The sequence below is a fragment of the Pelobates fuscus genome, chromosome 9, assembly GCF_036172605.1.
Source record: "Pelobates fuscus isolate aPelFus1 chromosome 9, aPelFus1.pri, whole genome shotgun sequence".
Taxonomy (NCBI): Eukaryota; Metazoa; Chordata; class Amphibia; order Anura; family Pelobatidae; genus Pelobates; species Pelobates fuscus.
This window is the reverse complement of record NC_086325.1, coordinates 165203780-165229655: the sequence shown is the minus strand read 5'-3', so window position 1 is coordinate 165229655 and position 25876 is coordinate 165203780. Positions and strand designations below refer to the sequence as shown.

At 44.4% G+C, this 25876-nt stretch overlaps 1 protein-coding gene across 2 annotated transcripts; it reads left to right on the top strand.

Moving 5' to 3' along the window:
• Window positions 1–7520: 7520 nt before the first annotated feature.
• AJM1 (apical junction component 1 homolog) lies at window positions 7521–21166 on the top strand. 2 transcript variants are annotated; one of them, XM_063432982.1, is made up of 2 exons: window positions 7521–7560; window positions 16008–21166. In XM_063432982.1, exon 2 carries the CDS (start codon window positions 16063–16065, stop codon window positions 19342–19344), a length of 3282 nt encoding a protein of 1093 aa, XP_063289052.1. In that variant the 5' UTR covers window positions 7521–7560; window positions 16008–16062; the 3' UTR covers window positions 19345–21166. The 2 variants fall into 2 exon arrangements, with proteins under 2 accessions (XP_063289052.1, XP_063289051.1); XM_063432981.1 differs by lacking the exon at window positions 7521–7560 and adding an exon at window positions 7577–7763.
• The last annotated feature ends 4710 nt before the right edge of the window (window positions 21167–25876 follow it).

Below are 25876 nucleotides of genomic sequence, written 5' to 3'. Positions count from 1 at the left end.
CAGACTGTGTATGCTGGCTTGGTTCTGGGGGAGCATTGTGGCAGAAGTAGCCACCAGAAACCCGTATTTACAATGTCATTTGTCCCTGTCAATGTATCTTGTATATTATGCCAGCATGTTAAAGAAGAATCCATGTGCACATACCGTTATTGGGTCCGTGGGTGGCCGCCGTTCGCCTAATCTCCACGTGGCGGCGGCCATCTTAACTGCCGAACAGCGGTGTTTGGTCGTCGAGCGTCTGGAACTAAAATCGGACGCTCGACTACCCAGACACCGCTCAGACCTCCAGGATCACCAAATCATATGATCCAAACTGCCGAACGGCCCGCCGTTCGGTAGTTTGCATTCCCCAGTCTAGGGGATTCATCCGAACCAAAGATTGGGGTCGGATGGCTGAGCTGTTCGGCACTTTCTATGCAGTGAAGTAGACCGACTACAGGGCCAGAATCTATGGAGCCGTTTTCGGCTACTGTGTCCCTGCAGTCGGTCAAATCTTTACATACCTGTAACTCCCGAACCCCTGGTCTGATCTGGGTGAAATTTGAATATGTTACTCACCCAGAGCAGACCTACCAGGGGACCCCTCGTTTATCCTCGTACCCCCCGTATTTAGGGGTCATTCAGAAACTGGGGAAAACTCGGTCCTCTCTAATTAATTTACCTGCTAATCTAAGGGGAGGAGAGGGAGGGGAGGTGATTGTGAGGGGATTGGTTGTTTTGAGTTACCTCCCTTGCATGGGAAAAAGCCATAAAAGAAATTGTGTGAATAAAGCTGACAGTTGACCTCCAAGCTATGTGTCGTCTAGTTCTTGGAGGGAAGGGATTGTAACCACGCTACCCGTTTGATACCTATATTGGATTGCTGTTCCTGTCTACCAGCGGAGCTACCTTGGATCGTACCTCTACTCCGCTACAGCGTTTTTCCTTCTACGTACTTCGGGGCAGCCCTTTTCATGTACTGCCCAGAAGTATGACGTTCTATATTTCTGGGAAGACCTGGTCTAGACAAGTGACCTGTACTTCACTGTCCCTATTTCCCCACATTCGGTGCACAAAGGCAATGGCGTGTACAAAGGCAGGTGCGGCTTGGGGCATTTAATAGACATCATCAGCTGTGACTTCATCCAAAGCGCAAGGAGCTTTGTGGGACGTCAGCGATGGTAAGTGGAGTGCGGTACTGTTTTCCGTGTGACAGTATCAGCAGAACGCTGTTACCAAAAGCAGAAATGACACCAGCAAAGTCAAATAACATATATATTATAGAATACACAGGAACGCATCCAAAAAAATATGGTTCCCATGGAAACCACAGCCCAGGCTGGAAAGTTTTATAAAACCTACTTCCAATTACGAACGCATTCAGAACATCGCTCCCCTGTGCCTTACACGTCCCCGCGCAGTCTGTCTGACTGTTTATCACACAGGGGGTGATGTGTTTTATTAATCAGCATCCGTTACATTAAGAGCAGTTATTGGCGTTCCAAAACGTGCCGACATCCGAGCTTGCAATCTTATAAACCTCTGCATGTCCACCCTGCATGATTTTATCCTTTAAATATGGAGTGCTCAAAAGGTTGACCCCCAAAAACTACAACTCCCATAAGATTAACCAGACTTAAAGGGATGATCCAGACACCTAAAGCTGATTAGCTTGCTGAATGTTTTAAGTATGAAGAGTGTCCTCTTTTTTTTAATTATTTTACAAAAAGTGCAGATTTAAATAGACGTTTACACTTTTATGAAGGTACCTTGACACCCAGTACTGTTACTTCGTGGTTGTTTCGCTCATTGGAGCTAAACTAAAGAGGCAGCAATTGCCCAGAGCACATGCCTTGCAAATACTTCTCATTGAGCTGCATTGGGGAGTCTGTGATTGGACAGACACAGAAAGTCTGGGCGGGGTTAGAAGGGGAGGGCTTGCAAAGGCTGCAGACAAAAGATCTGCAGGTTTTACAAGCTGTATTTACATATACCCCCACTGGATTATTTTTTTTAGAATTTAATGCATGCAAGTTTTCATTGGAGGTATACCTACTAAATAGTGTTTTTCTAAATTTCTATTTGGACAGTGAAGTGTCTCTTTAAATATAACAAAGCATTATGGGAATTGCAGTTTGATACCTGCAGGGGGGTTGGTTTCAAACAATGGGATCCCTTTATAATTGTTTTGGAGAAAGCTGTAAACACAAATTGCAGCGCTACACAATATGTATGTGCTTTTAAATTAATATTTGTGATTTCACAATCTACATCTATTGGCATGTTAGTAATTTCTGGGAGTGAGTTTATTTCCCAGCATTGTTACGCTCCCGTATTTAAAGATTTAAGGGATTATCACTAAACCAGGAATTATAGAACATTCACAATGAAAATTGTGGATTTTAGAACACGCCAGCTACGATGGTTAAAGAGCTGATTTGCGGATTTTGACTTCCTGCTCGTCTAGTTTTGCCTAATTTACACAAATTCCTTTTTTCAATTCTCCAAAATTCACTGTTTTTGTGAATATTTTCCATATGGGTTTTTTTTTTCATAAAATGTGAGTCATCAGTTATTGATCAGAAAATTTTACATTTTTGCACAAAATAGCGTAACCGACAGCAATTTCTAACGCCGTTCTGTTTCAGACAAGTCACATTTTATTGAATAACTCATCCAGCAGCTTATTCCCTTTGAGAGTATTATTGCATTGGGCTCCCTGCTGCCCAATAAAATAAATGAATAAAACCCAATCAAATCGACTACCGGGTTTATTCACTAAACCGCTCATTGAGTTAAAAAAGGGGAAAAGGGATTATGAAATTCAGGCTAAAACGACCAAAATGTGAATATAGCGAATCTAGAGAATTATTCCAACTCCAGAATTACTCCAGCTATATTGTCCTAAAATCTACAAATTATTCTTCAGCTACCCACAATTCTCTGATTAGTAAAAAAAATACAAAAAACGTAATCTTTCAGAACTAATCAATAAACTGTAAACTGTTGGAGGAATTTAACATTTTAACAATCCACACTTGTGAATAACACTAGTGAATAACACTAGTGAATAACATTTTACTGTAATATTAAAGTGTATTTTTTTATCACAGCTTGTTGTATTATTACAGCTTATTGTAGTATTACAACTCAATGTATTATTACAGCTCATTGTATTATGACAGATTATTGTGTTATTACAACTCAGTGAGTAATTACAGCTTATTGTATTATTACAGCTCAGTATATTATTACAGCTCATTGTATTATTACAGCTCATTGTATTGTGACAGATTATTGTATTATTACAGCTCATTGTATTATTACAGTTTATTGTATTGTGACAGATTATTGTATTATGACAGTTTATTATATTATTACAGCTCATTGTATTATGACAGATTATTGTGTTATTACAACTCAGTGAGTAATTACAGCTTATTGTATTATTACAGCTCAGTATATTATTACAGCTCATTGTATTATTACAGCTCATTGTATTGTGACAGATTATTGTATTATTACAGCTCATTGTATTATTACAGTTTATTGTATTGTGACAGATTATTGTATTATTACAGCTTATTGTATTATTACATCTCATTGTATTATTACAGCTCAGTGTGTTATTACAGCTCATTGTATTATTACAGCTCAGTGTATTATTACAGCTTATTATATTATTACAGCTCATTGTATTGTGACAGATTATTGTATTATTACAGCTCATTGTATTATTACAGCTTGTTGTATTATTACAGCTCAGTGTATTATTACAGCTCATTGTATTATTACAGCTCAGTGTATTATTACAGCTTATTATATTATTACAGCTCATTGTATTGTGACAGATTATTGTATTATTACAGCTCATTGTATTATGACAGATTATTGTATTATTACAGTTTATTATATTATTACAGCTCATTGTATTATGACAGATTATTGTATTATTACAGCTCAGTGTATCATTATTTTAGTTGCAGTAGGGGGGTGTTTTCATGTTCTGAGGGACCATTTTTGTTTTGTCAAAATGTTGCAGTTCGGAGTTCGGTTTAATTTCACAACAGTTTGTGTTTAGTGAATGAAGGGTACAGTGTAACACAAACTGCCCCTCATTGGTGCAAAATAAGTGTCATAGCACACACTGGGGATTATTTACTTAAAAGATCTTTGTGGCATACTGATTACCTGTAGATTACCTGAATACAACACATTGACCCACAATCGTTACACGTTGCCTGCCTGCTCATTGTGTGTGTGCATTGCCATGGTTGCTGGGGTTGCCACCACATGCCCGGGCTTGCCCTGGTTGCCTAGACTCTGGGTACACAAGAATTCAGATTAGTTCAGATTCTCCTATGCTGGCCGGTGCTCATATCGTCCAGCCATCTCCGCTGTGTGCTGCCCAAGTCCCTCACATCCTCCTGTGCTGCTCACAATATTAATATTTATGTAGCACCAACATGTGCAATAGCGCTTTACAATGATAGAAAGGGGGTATTTAAAGTTAAAGAAGGCCCTGCTCAAACAATCTTACACATCATGAACCAAAGATTACACAAAAAGGAAAACGACGAGGGAGGGAATGGGATTATCACTCTTAGATAATATACGCCTATTCATTATGTATTGACTGCTTTGTCTATTTATATTTTATTGGGGTTGGTCCCTATGGCAGACACAATGTATCTCAGTACATTCAAAACATTGCCATAATTAAAGGGACACTATAGGCAGCCAGACCACATGGTCTCATTGAAGTTGTCTGGTTGCAGTGTCCCGGTTCCCTTATCTGCAATGTAAAACATCTAGAAGCACTTCCTGGCCTTTCACAGAGTTTGACTCGGTGAAACAACTCGGGATGTCCTCACGTTTTGCGACTACCAAAACCCTATAGGAAACCCAATGGGGAAGGCATAATCCACGCATGACGCTTTCTGCGCCTGCGCATTAGATCGCCTCCATCAGCGGATGCCGGAAGAGGAGGAACGCAACCTGGAAACAGGAAAGTGAAAGAAAGAGTTTTTTAATCCATTCATTTAAGTGGAGCGAGACGAGCGGATTGGGGGGAGGGGGCCGGGGCCGGGGCAGAGGGACACTGTAATGTTACGAATACATCTTTGTATTCCTGTCACTAAAGTGTTCCTTTAATAGACTAAGCACTCAATGTGAATACGGGTTTACTATGTAAGGGGTGACTCTATTCCCTACTTCCTCCTATTGCTTTTTGTCTCATTTTTGGCTGATTAATAAAGAGATACTATAGGCAGTGAGACTGTAGGTTCCATCCTGACCTATGCACCAAAACTGATTCATTAAACTAAGGTTGTTATGGTGCATATATGTCACCCTTTATTGTCTTTGTGGGTTATGCCCAGCATTGGGGGGAAATAGGGTCGCTCCTTTAATACATACTGCTACCACCTACACCGTTACACACACTATACAAAACCTGATACACATACAGTACTTACAAATAGATACACTCATTATACACACTGTACACAGACTCACTCTTTATGTGTGTGTGTGTATATACAATAATTTTTATCATATTTGAAAGTACTTTTTTTGGCGGTGTTTGAAAATTCTGTGCCTCCAGGCGTTCATGATGTAAATCCAGTCCTGTCTATCAGGTCCCTCCTCTCCTCCCCGTGCTGGGCAGGATCTCCATCTCCGAGGCTCCCACTCCAGTACTGGACAATGTCTTCATCTCCGAGACTCTCCGTCCCATAGTGAACGGTGTCTCCATCTCTGAGACTTTCCGTCCCGTAGTGGCCAGTGTTTCCATCTCCGAGGCTCCCAATCCAGTATTGGACAGTGTCTCCATCTCCGAGACCCTCCATCCCATAGTGGCCAGTGTCTCCATCTTCGAGGCTCCCACTCCAGTACTGGACAGTGTCTCCATCTCCGAGACCCTCCGTCCCATAGTGGCCAGTGTCTCCATCTCCGAGGCTCCCACTCCAGTACTGGACAGTGTCTCCATCTCTGAGGCTCCCACACCAGTACTGGACAGTGTCTCCATTTCCGAGACCCTCCATCCCATAGTGGCCAGTGTCTCCATCTCCGAGGCTCCCACTCCAGTACTGGACAGTGTCTCCATCTCTGAGGCTCCCACTCCAGTACTGGACAGTGTCTCCATCTCCGAGATCCCCCGTCCCATAGCGGCTAGTGTCTCCATCTCTGAGGCTCCTACTCCACTACTGGCCAGTGTCTCCATCTCCGAGGCTCCCACTCTAGTACTGGACAGTGTCTCCATCTCCGAGGCTCCCACTCTAGTACTGGACAGTGTTTCCATCTGCAAGGTCCCGTCCCCCCACCTCCCCGCACTGGCCATGGTCTCCACCTCTGAGCCCCCCCTGTACTGAGCAATGTCTCCATCTCCCACGACCCCCACCAGTCCTGGCCAGTGTCTCCATCCCCCTATACTGGCCAGTGTCTCCATCCCCCCGGCCTCTCTCCTCTTGTCTGTCCTGGATGGCACTTTACATTTTTAATTATCTCCATACAGTCCAAGATGCTGAATCCCATTAATTTCACTGATCAATAACGGCTGTACTTGTCCAGAGTAAGTTACGTTTCTTGTCATCACCCTCCATCACGAGTGGCTTCCATTCAATCGCAGCGACACTGTGACCATCAAATTACTACACAAACTGATTTCATTTTGGTGGCTGAGACAATATGTATAACTTAATTAATGAGGAAATTATATTTTACTTATCCGCGATATTAACAATACAGGTTTGTGAGATAAGAAATATAAAATTAAAGTGGCTCAGGCAGATTTTTTTTTTATTTTTGTCCTTCGTTTCCCCCTTTTTTATTTTCTAAATGTACCTTAGTTATATAGTTATACATAGGATAGAGTAGGGACTCGTTTTTTCTAATAGGAAGTGTTATCTTTGGCAATGGGCAGAGGTCCATTTCAGTGTCTAAGCAACTTTACCCACAATCCATCAGTAAATGGGTCCCACCGGAAGGCACAGTGCAGGCACCAGGGACAGAGGAGTACAAAATGGCGGCGCCCAGGTATTGAGGCCCAGCACACAGGAAGAAAAGAGAATAAATATAATTAAAGGCAAGAGGGGAGTATAATCGATAAAATACAAGGGACAAAGAAAAACTAATAAATATATAGCATAGTATTGTAAACACAATCTAATGTAATCAGAATAATAATGGATGGTTAATGAAAAAGCGTCACTGCAGATTGGGCAACACTGGCAGTGAATGGGTTAAATTATCTTCTGATTTACCGTTTAGATTAACAGATTGTATAAAGAGATGGTCTGTGTGTGAGATGAGATGTGCTGCAGGTTATTTAAAGGAAGAGATGCTCTGTGTGAGAGATGAGATGTGCTGCAGATTGTATAAAGGAAGAGATGGTCTGTATGTGAGATGAGAGCTGCTCTGGCTGCTGGCCCTTTAAGAGCTGCCCTAGCTGCTGGCCCTTTAAGAGCTGCTCTGGCTGCTGGCCCTTTAAGAGCTGCTCTGCCCGCTGTGGCCGCTGGAGGCGCTGCTGAGGCTGGCAGTGAGGCTGAGATTTTTCTTCCAAGGAGCATCAGAGGCGAACAGGTACCTGGAGGGGCTCGGGGACCACACATCACCGAGAGGGGGAGGGGCCCGGGGCTTCCCCTGCTGGAGCTGCGGCCATGGGGCGTCCTTCCTCAGCGACCCCCACCCAGTCCTGGATACCCCCTGCCAGCGAGGCCGGGCTGGCTGCTGTGAGTCCCGATGGCTGGCTGTGTGCCCCTCCTGGCAGAGGATGCGGGGGGCAGGTAAGGGGGGTGGGGGGGCAAGGATGCTGGGAGGGGGGGGAGGGGGGTGGGCAGGTAAGGGGGGACGACAGGGATACTGGGCGTGGGGGGGGGGGGTAGCAAGGATACTGGGGGGGGGAGCAGAGATGGTGGGAGGAGGGATGGGGGCAAGTAAGGGAGCTGGGGGGGCAGATAAGGGGGGGGGGTGGAGAGCATGGATGCTGGAGGGGACAGGAATGAGGGGCAGAGAAGGTGGGAGGTGGGATGGGAGCAGGTAAGGGGGCTGAGGATGCTGGGATGGGGGCAGGTAAGGGGGGTGAGGATGCTGGGATGGGGCAGGTAAGGGAGCTGAGGATGCTGGGATGGGACAGGTAAGGGGGCTGAGGATGCTGGGATGGGGGCAGATAAGGGGGCTGAGGATGCTGGGATGGGGCAGGTAAGGGAGCTGTGGATGCTGGGATGGGGCAGGTAAGGGGGCTGAGGATGCTGGGATGGGGCAGGTAAAGGAGCTGAGGATGCTGGGATGGAGCAGGTAAGGGAGCTGTGGATGCTGGGATGGGGCAGGTAAGGGAGCTGAGGATGCTGGGATGGGGCAGGTAAAGGAGCTGAGGATGCTGGGATGGAGCAGGTAAGGGAGCTGCGGATGCTGGGATGGGGCAGGTAAGGGGGCTGAGGATGCTGGGATGGGGCAGGTAAGGGAGCTGAGGATGCTGGGATGGGGCAGCTAAGGGAGCTGAGGATGCTGGGATGGGGCAGCTAAGGGAGCTGAGGATGCTGGGATGGGGCAGGTAAGGGAGCTGCAGATGCTGGGATGGGGCAGGTAAGGGGGCTGAGAATGCTGGGATGGGGCAGGTAAGGGAGCTGAGGATGCTGGGATGGGGCAGGTAAGGGGGCTGAGGATGCTGGGATGGGGCAGGTAAGGGGGCTGAGGATGCTGGGATGGGGCAGGTAAGGGAGCTGCGGATGCTGGGATGGGGCAGGTAAGGGGACTGAGAATGCTGGGATGGGGCAGGTAAGGGAGCTGAGGATGCTGGGATGGGGCAGGTAAGGGGGCTGAGGATGCTGGGATGGGGCAGGTAAGGGGGCTGAGGATGCTGGGATGGGGCAGGTAAGGGAGCTGAGGATGCTGGGATGGGGCAGGTAAGGGGGCTGAGGATGCTGGGATGGGGCAGGTAAGAGAGCTGAGGATGCTGGGATGGGGGCAGGTAAGGGGGCTGGGATTGGGCAGGTAAGGGAGCTGAGGATGCTGGGATGGGGCAGGTATGGAGCTGAGGATGCTAGGATGGGGCAGGTAAGGGAGCTGCGGATGCTGGGATGGGGCAGGTAAGGGAGCTGAGGATGCTGGGATGGGGGCAGGTAAGGGGGCTGGGATGGGGCAGGTAAGGGAGCTGAGGATGCTGGGATGGGGCAGGTAAGGGGGCTGAGGATGCTGGGATGGGGCAGGTAAGGGAGCTGAGGATGCTGGTATGGGGGCAGATCAGGATGGGGGCTGCCCTGATGCAGAGCATGTTGATAAACGGTTGCAGAGCATCGAGTATCCTGAACACATAGGATTAGCGTATGGTATTTACACCGGCTAATGATACTGAGAGCACAGCCTGTGACATATTGTCTAATAATAAGGGTACTGATCTGGCTGAGCACAGGATGGCAATCTGGGTTTGATGCTAGTGAAATATGCTAGTGGATATGTCCAATCATGTGTCTGTTCAGCCATGTTTAATGACTTCATAAGATCCAGTAAAAGAGACAGTATGTTATCTGCATGGCAGGTCATGACCGTACCTGAGTGGGTAACAAAGTGCATGGCATGGGCTGTGTCCATCTGTACCCAATGCAGGCATCGATATACGTGGCAGGAAATGTGTCAGTACCCAGAGCGGGCATCGATCTCTATGGCAGGAAATGTGTCAGTACCCAGAGCGGGCATCGATCTCTATGGCCGAAAATGTGTCAGTACCCAGAGTGGGCATCGATATACATGGCAGAAATTGTGTCAGTACCAAGAGCGGGCATCGATATACATGGCTGGAAATGTGTCAGTACCAAGAGTGGGCATCGATCTCTTTGGCAGGAAATGTTTCAGTACCAAGAGTGGGCATCAATCTCTTTGGCAGAAAATGTGTCAGTACACAGAGTGGGCATCGATCTCTATGCCAGGTGATGACTCTGTACCCGAGCGGGCATCGTTCTCTATGGCAGGTGATGTCTCTGTACCCAGACCGGGCAGCAATATCTGTGGCAGGTGATGACTCTGTACCCATAGTAGGCATCAATCTCTTTGGCAGTTGATGGCTCTGTACTCAGAGTGGGCATTGATCTCTTTGGCAGGTGATGGCTTTGTAGCCAAAGTGGGCATCGATCTCTGTGGCAGTGGATGACTCTGTACCTAGAGTGGGCCTCAATCTCTATGGCAGGTGATGGCTCTATACCCAGAGTGGACAACGATCTCTATGTCACGTGGTAGCTCTGCACTCAGAGTGGGCATTAATCTCTATGTCATGTGATGGCTCTTTACCCAGAGTGGGCATCGATCTCTATGGCAGATGATGGCTCTGTACTCAAGAGTGGGTATTAGTCTGTACGGCTGAAGATGCATCTGTACCCAGAGTTTTGTCTGACCTTGAGCTGGCATGCCAAGGGTTTTGTGGGTCTGTACCTAGAATGGGCATCAATATTTGTGGTAGGGCATGTGTTTGTACCAAGAGGGGGCATCAATCTTCATTCATGGGAGGGTATATGTTGGACTTTCCCCAAAGTAGGCATTGATCTGCAAGACATGGATCTATTTGTACCCAGAGTGGATCTTGATCTGCATAGCTTGGATCTGTCTGTACCCAGAGCAAGTATTGATCTGCATGGCATGGATCTGTCTGTACCCAGAGCAAGTATTGATCTGCATGGCATGGATCTGTCTGTACCCAGAGCGAGTATTGATCTGCATGGCATGGATCTGTCTGTACCCAGAGCGAGTATTGATCTGCATGGCATGGATCTGTCTGTACCCAGAGCGAGTATTGATCTGCATGGCATGGAGCTGCAAGACATGGATCTATCTGTACATAGAGTGGGCATTGATCTGCATGGAATGGATCTGTCTGTACCCGGAGCTGGCATTGATCTGCATTGCATGGATCTCTCTGTACCCGGAGCTGGCATTTATCTGCATGACATTGAGCTGCAAGACATGGATCTATCTGTACCCAGGGCGGGCATCTATCTGCATGGCAGGGAATGCTCTCACCATCTCTTGTTTAGAGATGCTCTGCCACCATCACAGTATGCAGACAGTGTCTCTCATTATGTGCTCTGTAATTCTATAGATAGATACATTAACACTCACCTCTGGCATCCAAAGGGTTAAGATATTCATTCCCACTTTTTCCGGTTATTTAGTTTAATAGAGCGAGGGGTGAGCTGTGCGCTCTGCAGTGAACATAGTGATTACATAATGCTCAGAGACCATGGCGGTCTGTCCTGATCAGCGTGCTAAGGGGAGTCTAATAAAAATCCTTAATTCGTTTGTCACCAGCCAGCAATGACTTAACCCTCAAGGAGACAGTGAGCTGCAGAATGACATTTAGCTCATTTCCACACATTACACATTATTCTGGCACTCCGTTAATTCAAGTCAAAACCTGGAGGTCAGCGATGAATTTCCTACTGCCTTAGGATGAACTGGGGTCTTCCACTGGTGTTCGACTGGAACGCCTATCATCCCCAGTAGGCCGGTCTAAACCTTCAGATTCTCATGGAGGTGTGTGTGTGCAGGGGAGAGGGGCAGGGGGTGTCAATGAAATCCTCTTTTGTACTATACAGCGGTCAATCCAGCAGGTAAGAAACCCCTCCCATGATCCTCAGCCAGTCCTATTGCCCTATGCATTTAATAAGATTCCAGGATGGTTTTCTCAGAATTGGAAAGGGTGTTTGTACCTTGCTGTATGATGCAGCATACTGGTCACCGTGAAATAATGGAACCATAAGTGACAGGGGATAATGGGATTAGATGCAGAATGTGCGGATACTGAGAACGCTCTGTATAAAAAAACAGTTATAGTGTAAAGTTGGAAACTTGGGTAATTGGCAGTAACATTCCATCGCTCTGTGTATCAGTACCATTCCATCGCTCTGTGTATCCGTACCATTCCATCGCTCTGTGTATCAGTGCCATTCCATCGCTCTGTGTATCCGTACCATTCCATCGCTCTGTGTATCAGTACCATTCCATCGCTCTGTGTATCAGTGCCATTCCATCGCTCTGTGTATCAGTACCATTCCATCGCTCTGTGTATCAGTGCCATTCCATCGCTCTGTGTATCAGTACCATTCCATCGCTCTGTGTATCAGTACCATTCCATCGCTCTGTGTGTCCGTACCATTCCATCGCTCTGTGTATCAGTACCATTCCATCGCTCTGTGTATCAGTACCATTCCATCGCTCTGTGTATCAGTGCCATTCCATCGCTCTGTGTATCAGTACCATTCCATCGCTCTGTGTATCAGTGCCATTCCATCGCTCTGTGTATCCGTACCATTCCATCGCTCTGTGTATCAGTACCATTCCATCGCTCTGTGTATCAGTGCCATTCCATCGCTCTGTGTATCAGTACCATTCCATCGCTCTGTGTATCAGTACCATTCCATCGCTCTGTGTATCAGTGCCATTCCATCGCTCTGTGTATCAGTACCATTCCATCGCTCTGTGTATCAGTGCCATTCCATCGCTCTGTGTATCAGTACCATTCCATCGCTCTGTGTATCAGTACCATTCCATCGCTCTGTGTATCCGTACCATTCCATCGCTCTGTGTATCAGTACCATTCCATCGCTCTGTGTATCAGTACCATTCCATCGCTCTGTGTATCAGTACCATTCCATCGCTCTGTGTATCAGTGCCATTCCATCGCTCTGTGTATCAGTACCATTCCATCGCTCTGTGTATCAGTGCCATTCCATCGCTCTGTGTATCAGTACCATTCCATCGCTCTGTGTATCAGTACCATTCCATCGCTCTGTGTATCAGTACCATTCCATCGCTCTGTGTATCAGTGCCATTCCATCGCTCTGTGTATCAGTACCATTCCATCGCTCTGTGTATTAGTGCCATTCCATCGCTCTGTGTATCAGTACCATTCCATCGCTCTGTGTATCAGTACCATTCCATCGCTCTGTGTATCAGTACCATTCCATCGCTCTGTGTATCAGTACCATTCCATCGCTCTGTGTATTAGTGCCATTCCATCGCTCTGTGTATCAGTACCATTCCATCGCTCTGTGTATCAGTACCATTCCATCGCTCTGTGTATCAGTACCATTCCATCGCTCTGTGTATCAGTACCATTCCATCGCTCTGTGTATCAGTGCCATTCCATCGCTCTGTGTATCAGTACCATTCCATCGCTCTGTGTATCAGTACCATTCCACCGCTCTGTGTATCACTGCCATTCCATCGCTCTGTGTATCACTGCCATTCCATCACTCTGTGTATCAGTGCCATTCCATCGCTCTGTGTATCAGTGCCATTCCATCGCTCTGTGTATCAGTACCATTCCATCGCTCTGTGTATCACTGCCATTCCATCGCTCTGTGTATCAGTGCCATTCCATCGCTCTGTGTATCAGTGCCATTCCATCGCTCTGTGTATCAGTACCATTCCATCGCTCTGTGTATCGTACCATTCCATCGCTCTCTGTATCAGTACCATTCCATCGCTCTGTGCATCGGTACCATTTCATCGCTCTGTGCATCGGTACCATTCCATCGCTCTGTGTATCAGTACCATTCCATCGCTCTGTATATCAGTGCCATTCCATCGCTCTGTGTATCAGTGCCATTCCATTGCTCTGTGTATCAGTAGCCCATTGTTCATAGTATTGTGGTACTTACCTTCTCAGAATGATGGAATTACCCCTTACGCCGTTACTCGTCACATTTCTGTGAAGGCAGTCAGTCTGTCCGCAGATGTGAGTTTGTGATGGAAAGTTTGCACGCTATAATGTCGGTGACTAGTAGTGGATTAAAAACGGAATCGCAAGTTTGGCTGGAGATGTCGAGCTGCGGCTGTAGCTTAGTTGGACACAATTTGAATTTAACAAAATTTTAACATTTGAATTTTAATTCTTTGCCGTTTGGATTTTATTAACCCTGTGGGGGAGATTCATCAGTGTGCAAAACTCTTTTGCAAAACGTGGTCTGATGTACTAAACGTGGGGCAGTCGCCATAGAAACCAGCAGGCACATTCCATTGGTGACTCCTGCCCTTTTCCATTTTTGCACCACTTTTTAAAACAGACACGTTGATAAAGGAAAACAGTGTTAGGCTGTGACACTCCAATGAGACAAACGGAAAATATGGCTAATTTTTACAATTCGCTTTGTAGCCTAAAATTTTAACTTCAATATTCATTGAACATAAGATTTCATTCACCTCTTGCTCAGTTATATGGCATGCATTTGTTGTCATTCATTCACAAAATAGGGAACTCTGAAAAGCAAACAGTTGATTTTAATATTAGCCTAGATTATGTAAATTAGTACAAATCTCTTTAGGGGCCGGAATTTGAGTATTTTTAGCCCCAGACCTTTACAGGTGATGGAGGGGCTCCTCCAGACTACTAATGGGGAGCGGATGGTCTCCTGCGTGTAAGGGTCAGGAGTAGGCGTTGGACAGACAGTCAGTGCTGTACCCCTTCTCCATTGCTTAAAGGGACATTGTAGGCACTATAACCATTTCATCTCATTGAAGTGGTTATAGTGCCTGGAGTTTTCTGCCCCTCCAATAATTTTCGAGTAGTTTAGCACTGAATGAGGGTTCCTTTATTTCTCATAACTCCGCCTCCACTGGAGGTGTGTCTAAGGCAGAGATTACACCCTTCCTTCTAGTAATAAGAATTTGTTCCATCAACGGGGGGTGTGATTGGCTGTAAGCAGTCAGCTGACACTCTCAGCCAATCACAGCCACATAGTGTTACTCAGTATAGTACTTCCTCATTAGTCCAAACGGCACAGAGGGGATGGGCCGCTGGGGCCTTTCATTTAGCATAAAAACGGTTTAACGCTGGATGGCATCAAGGGATATCAGACACTATAGCCAGCTCAATGAGATAAAGAAATTACAATGCTTACAGTGTCATTGTAAAGGGACACTCTAGGCACCAGATCCACCTCAGCTTAATGTAGTGGTTCTGGGGCAATGAGACTGTCCCTACAGGCTCAGCAGTGAACATACGTCTGAGAAAAAGGCAATGCTTACATTGCAGCCTAAGGCCAACTTTAGTGGCTGTCACTTAGACAAGCACTAGAGGAACTTCCTTTGCTTTGGACTCATGCCATGGGTGTGTCTATAAGCCAGCAATGGTGCACAAAATGGGTTTACATGTCAGGTGTGCTTTCTTAATCCCATCCTTTAATTAACAAACTGTTATTTTATGGGTCGAATAATGACCATAAGGACACCAGCAGTTTGTGCACCTGATATCCGATGCCATGTTTAGTTTGTAGATGACGGCGTAACGTACAGGTTTCGCTAATGTCTTCTACATTGCTGAGATAGGGTCTATTTTTGTTTCACTAATACGATATTGTAAGGGGAGTGTGATTTGAACCTTAAACTGTTTACACTGTACAACTCATTGAAGGCTTTTCACATACAACACATCTCTGCTGGTAAATAAAATACGCAATGACACTAAGAGATTCATAGATAATGTGGCCAGACTAGCCTTTCAGCAAGTCTTGGTGGCCTACAGTGCTATCATCCTGGAGGGCCGTATACAGTGTTTTCCCCCATGTGTGTCTTGCCTAGTGTTCCCTAGCACAATCACACAAGCTGAGTGTCTCAACTCTCCCATTTGAACAATTCTAAAGCGCAAATCTTAGGAAAAGTGACAAAACTGGAGTAATCACCATAGAAACTTTTAGAATGTTCTTGCTGATTTCTCTAACTTTACACTGGTACATGCGCTGGCAACGTTTAGCACTCCACATGCTGTGAACTACATCTTCCCTGATGCTAAGCCAGCAAAGTGGCGTAACAGTATTATGGGAGATGTAGTCCACAAAATCTGGAGTGACAAAGGCTGCCTAAACCCTACACTAGAAACCTTAAACATATGGACCCTTTAGTACTAATATACAGTAATGATTAAAATATGTATATAACCTAACAGTCCCAGTAAGCAAGAGCAAAAAATATAGCATGTATTCATACACATACTCATTTTCTTCTACTTCCATAATCTAAAGTCACTTCTGTTCCATTTGCAGGAGCTGGCTTGTTGAGATGAATTGAGGGCAAGGAACACGGTGGCGCTTCTTTAAGATGACACGAACCGACCCGCCTGACATACTACTGTCAACAGTTTATCAAGACATTAAAGTGTCCGTGAGCACTGATTCTCAAAGCCACCAACCCGCTGCACAATGTGACACCTTCATGTCCAACCACAGAGAGCATCAGCAGCAAGCTTTCAACAAGAGGCACTGCCGCAGTTTTGACTTCCTTGAATCCTTGGACGACAGTTTAACCCAACCCTCAAATATGGAGGCATCTCAACGGGGGCCACACAGACGTGCTGGGACCCCTGAACCATTGTCTCAGCCTGTGAGTAGGAGGGCCACCCTCAGATCCGACACCAGATATACATCTCAGGGGGTAGACACATCAAAGGAATCTGCCAAAGAACCGAGGAGAAGACCAAGATCAAAAAGTGCACCAAGGGTCAAGACATCTTTCACCTCAGTCCCAATTCAAATGTCATCTTCTCAATCACCTCCTCCATCAGCCAGGAGAGGTAGAGAAGTCCATCGAGCCTCTCGTGAACCTCAGAAGTCTGTAGCTTCCCCTAAAAGAGAGGCCAGCTATGCCTCCACAAAAGTATTAATGAATGAGGTGCATCCCATAAAATTACAACCGCAACGCAATAGCGCAAGCCGAATTTCCCCACTTTTTGTTAACAATTGTATGGAAGATCCACAGGTTGCAAAACAAATGTCTAGCCCTCATGTCCGCTGCCGGGTGGACATAAAGCCTGATGACGCAGTTCTTCAGCATGCTGCACATGGTTCCAAACCATGCCAGGCCTGGGGGGAACCACCCCATTGCACAAGACAACCAGGCACTCCCAGGAGCCTGGCTGTGCCAACTGCAAGACTGATATCTGTGTCTCGGACACCAACACCCAGTGATTCTCACAGTGGGGATCACAGGATGACACATTTCCCATGTACCACTGGAGGAGAGATGTACACACCTGATTTTCGAGGTATCCCCTACCACAATGTTCCATCCCCAAGAGAATTTTCACAGTATGCCAACAGGGACTGTGGCCAGTATAGTAGTCCCAACATCCCTCCCTCATACTTTTACGCAGAGGAGGATACCAGCTACAGTCAAAACATGCCTGTCAAAAGCAGGGGCTGTTTCACTTACCCACATCAGTTTGCAGACCCTGGTGTTTCTACTCACACCTACTACACTGATGAAACGCCTAGTGGTCCACCTAGGACATTTTATATTGAAGACCCTCGACCCTATCCTATTCAGGAAGCCCCAATAAGGACGTTTTATGGAGAAGATCCTCGTTTTTACCCTCCTCGCACTATTCCTGCCAAAACCCACTATGGGGAAGACCACAGATCTTATCCAATCCAGAGCACTTCATCTAAACTCTACTTTGCTGAGGACATTGCAAAGTATTCAGAAAGGGATGCTATCTCCAGAACCTATCCATATCCTAGGAGTACGCAGCCACTGCAATTCAGTGAATGGTATTTTCCAGATCAAAACGCAATACCATACCCAACCATTCCGATGTCTCCTTTCCCTCAACAGACTTCTGGGAGGGAGGCAATGCTTTCATCATGGCATGCTTCTTATAGTATGAATCAACAGAGATTAGGGACTGATTCCAGGAATTACTCCAGATCATGGGACAATATTTTGAATCCCAGCGGGCGCAAAGATGATCCACTTTCCCGTGGCCGAAGCTATGAGAATTTGTTGTGTCGTGAACGACGTGCCTTATCTCCAGATGACCGACGCCAGCCTGTGGTTGTAAATCTTTCTTGCTCTCCAAAGCGGTATGCTGCCCTGTCTCTGTCAGAAAACTCTATTGTGGAGAAGGTTCAAACTGATGGAGGAGGTGGCAGATACACAATGGGAAGGTCATGGTTTGTCACACCAGAGATCACTATTACAGACAATGATTTGAGAGCTAATGGGGTGGGGAGAGGGGAGAGGCGTTCAGCAAGCTGGGATGTGATAGACTCAGGTGTCTCGCCACCAGCTTACCCAGTTCATGCCGCCTATCCTACCAAAGAGAAGATGCCAAGCAGATCCTCCCGGCACCGCAGTCTTGAGCAGCTTGATGAGCTTATCGCGGACCTGGTAATTGATTATAAACCACCTTCAAGCCGCCGCCCCAGCGAGGCAGATGCTCTTGCAGATCAGTTGAGAAAACTTATTAAGGAAGACATGATAGGGATCCCAAGAAAAAGCGAGCACTATGGGCACATGGCACATTTACCGCAGAGTAGGCCTTTAAAGGAACAGCCAACTCCCACATTCCCTGATTCCCAAAGAGGCCAAAGGAGGGGAGCATTCCCTGAGGTACCAGTGCCCAGTCCTCACAAGCCTCTTGAAGATTGCTCCCCAGATCTGAGTGCTGATGAGGATGACCTGCTGACCTGTTCTAATGCCAAGTGTAGACGCACAGAGACAATGTTCAATGCTTGTCTGTACTTTAAATCTTGCCACAGCTGCTATACCTACTACTGCTCTCGAAACTGTCGTCGTGAGGACTGGGATATTCACAAAGAAAGTTGTATCTTTGGCCGCATGGGCAGCGTATGTCGCCATGTGCTCAAATTTTGCAGAGAGAACACTGATGTTCACAAGGCTTTTTCCCGCATTGCCAAGGTGGGGTATCTTTCACGAGGTAGAGGAGTGCTTTTCCTAGGTTTTCCAAACCCAGGTTCAGCAGATAACTTTCTGCAACTTGGCCTAGAGGGGCTGCTGATGCCTCCCACATACTTATCGCTGAGGGAGCTGGAGAGCTACTCAGACAATTTAGGAGAACATGCCAAGGAGCTGCAAGGGGCCGGCAGCCAATATGACCCCGAGGAATGTTTCCTATTGAATGTAACTGTGGCAGTGGGACAGGGAGGACCTGACCGTCTATCATCAAGAGCTCATCACATCCCTACTGTCCGCAAGTATGCCAAAGTAGCCTTAGCCTCTTCTAGTCCAGAGAGGAAAATCACAAAAAAAGAAAAGGACATGGAGACCCTTATTCTGACCCCTCCACCGGGCACAGCTGACTTGGACAAAGAGGGAGAAGAAGGGAGGAAGGCCAGAGAGGTCTGCTTCATACATATCCAGCGGGAGCTGAGGATCAGAGGGGTATTCCTTCGACATGAGTATCCTAAGATCTACCAGCAGCTGTGCGAATTTGTAGAGAGCAACAAAAGATTCACACCCACAACCATATACCCCATCGACAGGAGGACTGGAAAACAATTCATGTGCATGCTCATGGCAGCTTCGGAGCCTAGAACTCTTGATTGGGTAGCCAGCCCCAACCTGCTGGATGACCTTATGTAACTCCAGAGCAATCTTGGTCCAGAACACAATTCCATGGACTGTCTCCTTATTGTTTCACTTATCCTCCTATTCTTTTGTAGTTCCTGTATTTTTTTTGTACCAGGAGTAGTCCTGTAATGTAGATATCACAAAGGTTTAAATGTCCTGAACAAAATCAGGATTAGTGCAAGTGGGATGCATGGGGATGAATTATACAAAGTTGGATACGGTTGTGTAATAATGTCTAATAGGACCCTCAATCTCGTTAAAGGGATTATAGGGATACATAGCCAGTGCACGTGGAAATGTTACATTTATATAAATAGGACAAACTCTGTAGTCTGTGAGTGCCCAAAATGGCCAGTGTAGGTCTTTAAGTCTATTTTATCGTAAAATGATAGAGTAGGTTCCATCGTAAGGTCAATTATATTGACTATTATCACCCTCATGACTGGTGCTGATCAGAAAGTACCGGTAATTAAAAGGAACACTTTATTTTAAATAATCTATTTTTTAGTTCCCTATGTTCCTTAATCATTTTAGATTACCTGCTCTTCACTGCAGCCCAGTCCTCCATCAGGATTGATGAATTCTTTACAATCATGATTCTCATAGAGAAGCAACTGAGAAGTTACCGTGATGGGCAGTCCAATGCTTCCCTATGAGAAGCATGAGATGCACACTCAACATCTAGTCTATCAGATTCTTATAGTGGGCGTAAAGCAGATTCAATGATTGAATCTAATTTCATCCAAAGCTTCTTGTGGTCATCTGAGTGGCAGCCACTAGTAGGTTTGGGATTTGTGAAATGTAAGCAGTGCCCTTTCCCCCCAAATAGCACGTTCTGTTTGCTAGGCTGCAATGGCAGCATCTACACACCAAAGCCTCTCCATTAAGGTAAAGTGGTTTTGGTGCATAGACTGTCCCTTTTATATCACTGATTAATTCCTAAATACTGAATGTTTTCTGCTACCTGCTGAAAACTGGTAACACTATTCTCTATTTTATATTAATGGTTTATTATGGTGGTTGCATTTCATAGTTGAGATATTATGACTGCAAGGCTTATGTAAGTATTTATTTCAGAAGCATGTTCGGCATGGATAGGGAAGGATCAATGGAATAAATTGAGAATATAGAGATAGGGGTAGAGGTAGACACAACTATAGGTATTTATTCAGTGAGAGGAGTCAACCTTTGGTGGTGTTTGGACACCCAGAGAGCACTGTCGAGTTTATAATTTGTAGATATATTCAAACCTCAATCCTCTGATCATCTTTTTACCACCTTGTGTTCTGACTACAAAGAGAGGAAGATGAAATAACATCTACATAATTTACTACAGCAGAAAGAGCAACAGGGTATTCGGTAAAGTGAGGATTGTTGGAAATTTAAAAGAAATTCAAAGTGAATTTCAAATTTAAGCCCAAATTTGCCAAACTGGAAGCATAGCTAACTTAAAGAATTCCTCCACTTTGGCTATTTTGACTTTAAATTTGTAATCCACTTCGTAACAATTCTTACTTGGTTGGATAATTATGCTGGTCACCACGACCGTCTGAAGGTTACATGCCCATTGATTGGCACCTAACACCCAACGCTTTATTGATATTTTATTTAGAAAGCAGTGCTTGCTCTGCTTGTAACCAGTTTAATGGTGTCTTCAAATTAGCAGTTATTGTTTAGTGAAAAGGCATGATTTAGGTATTTCTTCAAATTTAGAAGTTCTAATAAGTTCGTGATTGATCCCCTCCAATTGGAAGTCACAACCTAGTCAACTCTTCAACTTTAAAACAATTTGAATAAAATCTTTTAAGGATCATGATTGAGTGAACACGTAAAAAAAAAGAGTGACTAGTTTAGTGGTCTCTTCCAGCTGACTCACGATTGGGTGAGCTACTTCATTTGAGATTAATGGCTGAATGAACTCTTCAGGGTGAACTCTTCCAGCTGAGTCATGCTTGAGTGAGCTTTACTAGTCGAGTCATGATTAAGTGTTCCTTTCCAATTGAGGTCTGATTTGTTGGTCTCTTCCAGTTGAGTTCTGATTGATTGATCTTGTCCAGTTAAATTGTTAATTGAGCTCCTTCATTCGATACTAATGACTGAATTAACTCGTCTCTTCCAGTTGCGTCATGACTGGGTGATCAGTATCTGAGTATCAAAACTAAGTAATCTCAAATAGGTGAGTGGACTCCTCCATCTGAAAAACATAAATGAATGAGCTCTTCCAAATAGAGGAACAGTTGCTCAATACGTTTTCCCAATTGAGTAATGAGGAACCTCTTCCAGAAGAATCATCCTTGATTTAAGTCATCGTTGCATGACTCTTCCAGTTGAGTCATGATTGAGTGAGTGCTGAGAGTCATATTTTGTATCTTATACCTTTTCTATCTTATTTATTAAGGCTTCTCTAACCCATTGAAGGAGACTATATTGCACAAAAACAAACTTTCAAAATGCCTAAAAATATCTATTTATAGATGATCAATTAAGAGATTGCGTTGTGACCACTTATTATATAAAGCGATTCATGTTCCACAGGGGATTTAAATACCAGCACTACATCGCTTCTAACTGAGGGTGTTGTTTTTTATTTTTTTTTATTTCACATAAGGCTTGTATCTGAACATAACTTGGCTGCTTCGAATTCCTTTTAAATTTTATAAATATATTTAATTTAATAAACTAAGTTTAATTTATTATCAAAGACCGTACTCTGTGGGACAGTTTTGGATTTGGAAGTTAAGTAAAAATGACGGCTGGTACATGAACTCTTCATACCAGAACTATAGCTGAAACTGTATTTTTGTTTGTAGTGAGATGCGCAATCCCTTTAAAAAGATAAAAATAAGATTAAATGTATGTTAATATATTTTGAGAATGGCACAGGTAATAAAATTATATGAACAATATTGCAATATTTAACTTTATTAAAGTTTGTATTTGACCTTTTGTGTGTTTTGATTTAAACAGCATTCAAACTTTAGTTAATTTTATTTATTGCGCTGTAAACGGACACTTGGGAATGATTTTAGAAGGATTCAAAGGATAATAGGAATCATGTTTAAAGCATTTAATAAAATACTCCAGACACCATAACAACTTGAACAGAACTACGTTGTTTTGGTGCCAGGAAGTCCCGGGTTGACTTACCTTGAGCTACCTCGGATTGCAGCAGAAGTTTGGGGAAAGAGCTGATTGTCAGCGGACAGAAGACTTCCATAAATGCTTCAGCCCCTTAAGATAAGAGTGACCCCACAGTTGAAGGGTCTGGCTGCCGCTAGTCTGTGGCCTTGCTGCTGGATTAGGGTGAGTTTTTCCTGTTTTTCTTTCTATTTTTGGGGTGGGTGAGCGTGGCGGGTATGCCAGGAAAGCTTTATTAAAATTTTCGGTTGGAATAATGTTCTGCCATCAGCATGGGTGGCTTCACATCACTAGACGTTGTGCCTGTTCCCTTAATGGCAATGATTCAAGCTATTTTCCTCATAAGTAAATATCAGCCACACAGAGCTAGACTAAGAGCTCATACAGCCCTAAGCAGGGTACTGGCTAAGACTTCCCTGAAGAACCCTTTCACAACCTGTAATCTGTATTTATAGATATCACTATTGTACCAAACTCTACTCACATACGGTAATCCTCTCCAATACCTTTCTGCTGCCATAGCTCCCCTCTTCCGTCACACTGCCATAGTCCCCATCCCCACTGGTATATAGTCCCATTCCTTATCTCTACTGGCATAGTTCCCATCGCATCCCCATTGCCATAGTCCCATTACCCATGATTACTACCATCCCCACTGCCATAGTCCCATTACCCATGATTACTACCATCCCCACCATAGCCCCATTACCCATCATTACTACCATCCACTGCCATAGCCCCATTACCCATGATTACTACCATCCCCACTGCCATAGTCCCATTACCCATGATTACTACCATCCCCACTGCCATAGTCCCATTACCCATGATTACTACCATCCCCACTGCCATAGTCCCATACCTCATTATTACTACCATCCCCACCATAGCCCCATTACCCATCATTACAACCATCTACTACCATAGTCCCATTACCTTTCATTACTACCATCCCTGCCATAGTCCCATTACCTTTCATTACTACCATCCCTGCCATAGTCCCACTACCCATCATTACTACCATCCCCCCACCATAGCCCCATTACCCATCATTACAACCATCCACTACCATAGTCCCATTACCCATCATTACAACCATCTACTACCATAGCCCCATTACCCATCATTACAACCATCCACTACCATAGTCCCATTACCCATCATTACTACCATACACTGCCATAGCCCCATTACCCATCATTACTACCATCCACTACCATAGTCCCATTACCCATCATTACTACCATAGCCCCATTACCCATCATTACTGCCATCCACTACCATAGCCCCATTACCCATCATTACTACCATCCACTACCATAGCCCCATTACCCATCATTACTACCATAGTCCCACTACCCATCATTACTACCATCCCCACTGCCATAGCCCCACTAGAGATTATTACTACCATCCCTACTGCTATAGCCCCATTACCCATCATTACGACCATCCACTGCCATAGTCCCATTACCCATCTTTACTACCATTCCCACCATGGTCCCACTACCCATCATTACTGCCTTCCACTGCAAAGTACCATTACCCATTATTACTACCATCCCCACTGCCATAGCCCCATTATCCATCATTACTACCATCCCCCCTGCCATAGCCCCATTACCCATCATTACTACCATTTCTACTGCCATAGTCCCATTGCCCAGCATTACTACCATCCCCCCTATCATAGTCCCATTACCTATCATTGTTACCATCCACTGCCATAGCCCCATTACTACCAACCCCACTGCCATAGCCCCATTACCCACCATTACTACCATCCACTGTCATAGTCCCATTACCCATCATTACTACCATCCCCCCGCCAAAGTCCCATTACCTATCATCAATACCACCCCCTGCCATAGTCCCATTACCCATCATTACTACCACCCCCCCGCCAAAGTCCCATTACCTATCATCAATACCACCCCCTGCCATAGTCCCATTACCCATCATTACTACCATCCACTGCCATAGTCCCATTACCCATCATTACTACCATCCCCACTGTCATAGTCCCATTACCCATCATTACTACCACCCCCTGCCATAGTCCCATTACCCATCATTACTACCATCCCCCCTACCATAGTACTATTACCCATCATTACTACCATCCCCACTGCCATCGTCCCATTACCCATCATTACTACCATCCACTGTCATAGTCCCATTACCCATAATTACTACCATCTCCACTGCCATAGTACCATTACCCATCATTACTACCATCCCCCCTACCATAGTACTATTACCCATCATTACTACCACCCCCTGCCATGGTCCCATTACCCATCATTACTACCATCCACTGCCATCGTCCCGTTACCAATCATTACTACCATTCCCACCGCTATAGTCCTGTTTGTATATCCTGTTCCAGTGGTAAGTATTGATATATGTTATTAGAAAAATTTGTCGGTAATGTGTACGTTAACTGTATAATCTGTACACTTTGCAGTGTGAATTTCAAGGTTGGAATTAGATATTATTAGTGAAACAATATTTAATATATTGTTATTATTTATATAGTTATAATATTTCCAGGTTATCAAAGTGTTATTTATATAGTTATAATATTTTGAGGTTGATACAATGTTGTTATTATCTGGTTGGATTGATGTCTTGTTATTATCCTCTGGTTGATTATATGACTGGATTATTGGAGGTTATATTATTATAGGGTTGGATTGATGTGTAGTTATTATAGGTTACTCTGGGTGGTGATATTACTTGATTATTGGAGGTTATATTATTATTATTATTATATTATTATAGGGTTGGATTGATGTGTGGTTATTATAGTTTACTCTGGGTGATGATATGATTGGATTATTGGAGGTTATATTATTATTATTATTATTATATTATTATAGGGTTGGATTGATGTGTAGTTATTATAGTTTACTCTGGGTGATGATATGATTGGATTATTGGAGGTTATATTATTATTATTATTATATTATTATAGGGTTGGATTGATGTGTGGTTATTATAGTTTACTCTGGGTGATGATATGATTGGATTATTGGAGGTTATATTATTATTATTATTATATTATTATAGGGTTGGATTGATGTGTAGTTATTATAGTTTACTCTGGGTGATGATATGATTGGATTATTGGAGGTTATATTATTATTATTATTATTATATTATAGGGTTGGATTGATGAGTAGTTATTATAGTTTACTCTGGCTGATGATATGATTGGATTATTGGAGGTTATATTATTATTATTATATTATTATAGGGTTGGATTGATGAGTAGTTATTATAGTTTACTCCTGCTGATGATATGATTGGATTATTGGAGGTTATATTATTATTATTATTATTATTATATTATTATAGGGTTGGATTGATGTGTAGTTATTATAGTTTACTCTGTGTGATGATA

Bases quoted from the DNA above. Each gene is read 5' to 3' on its own strand.
- AJM1 (XM_063432982.1), top strand. From the start codon at position 16,063: ATGACACGAACCGACCCGCCTGACATACTACTGTCAACAGTTTATCAA.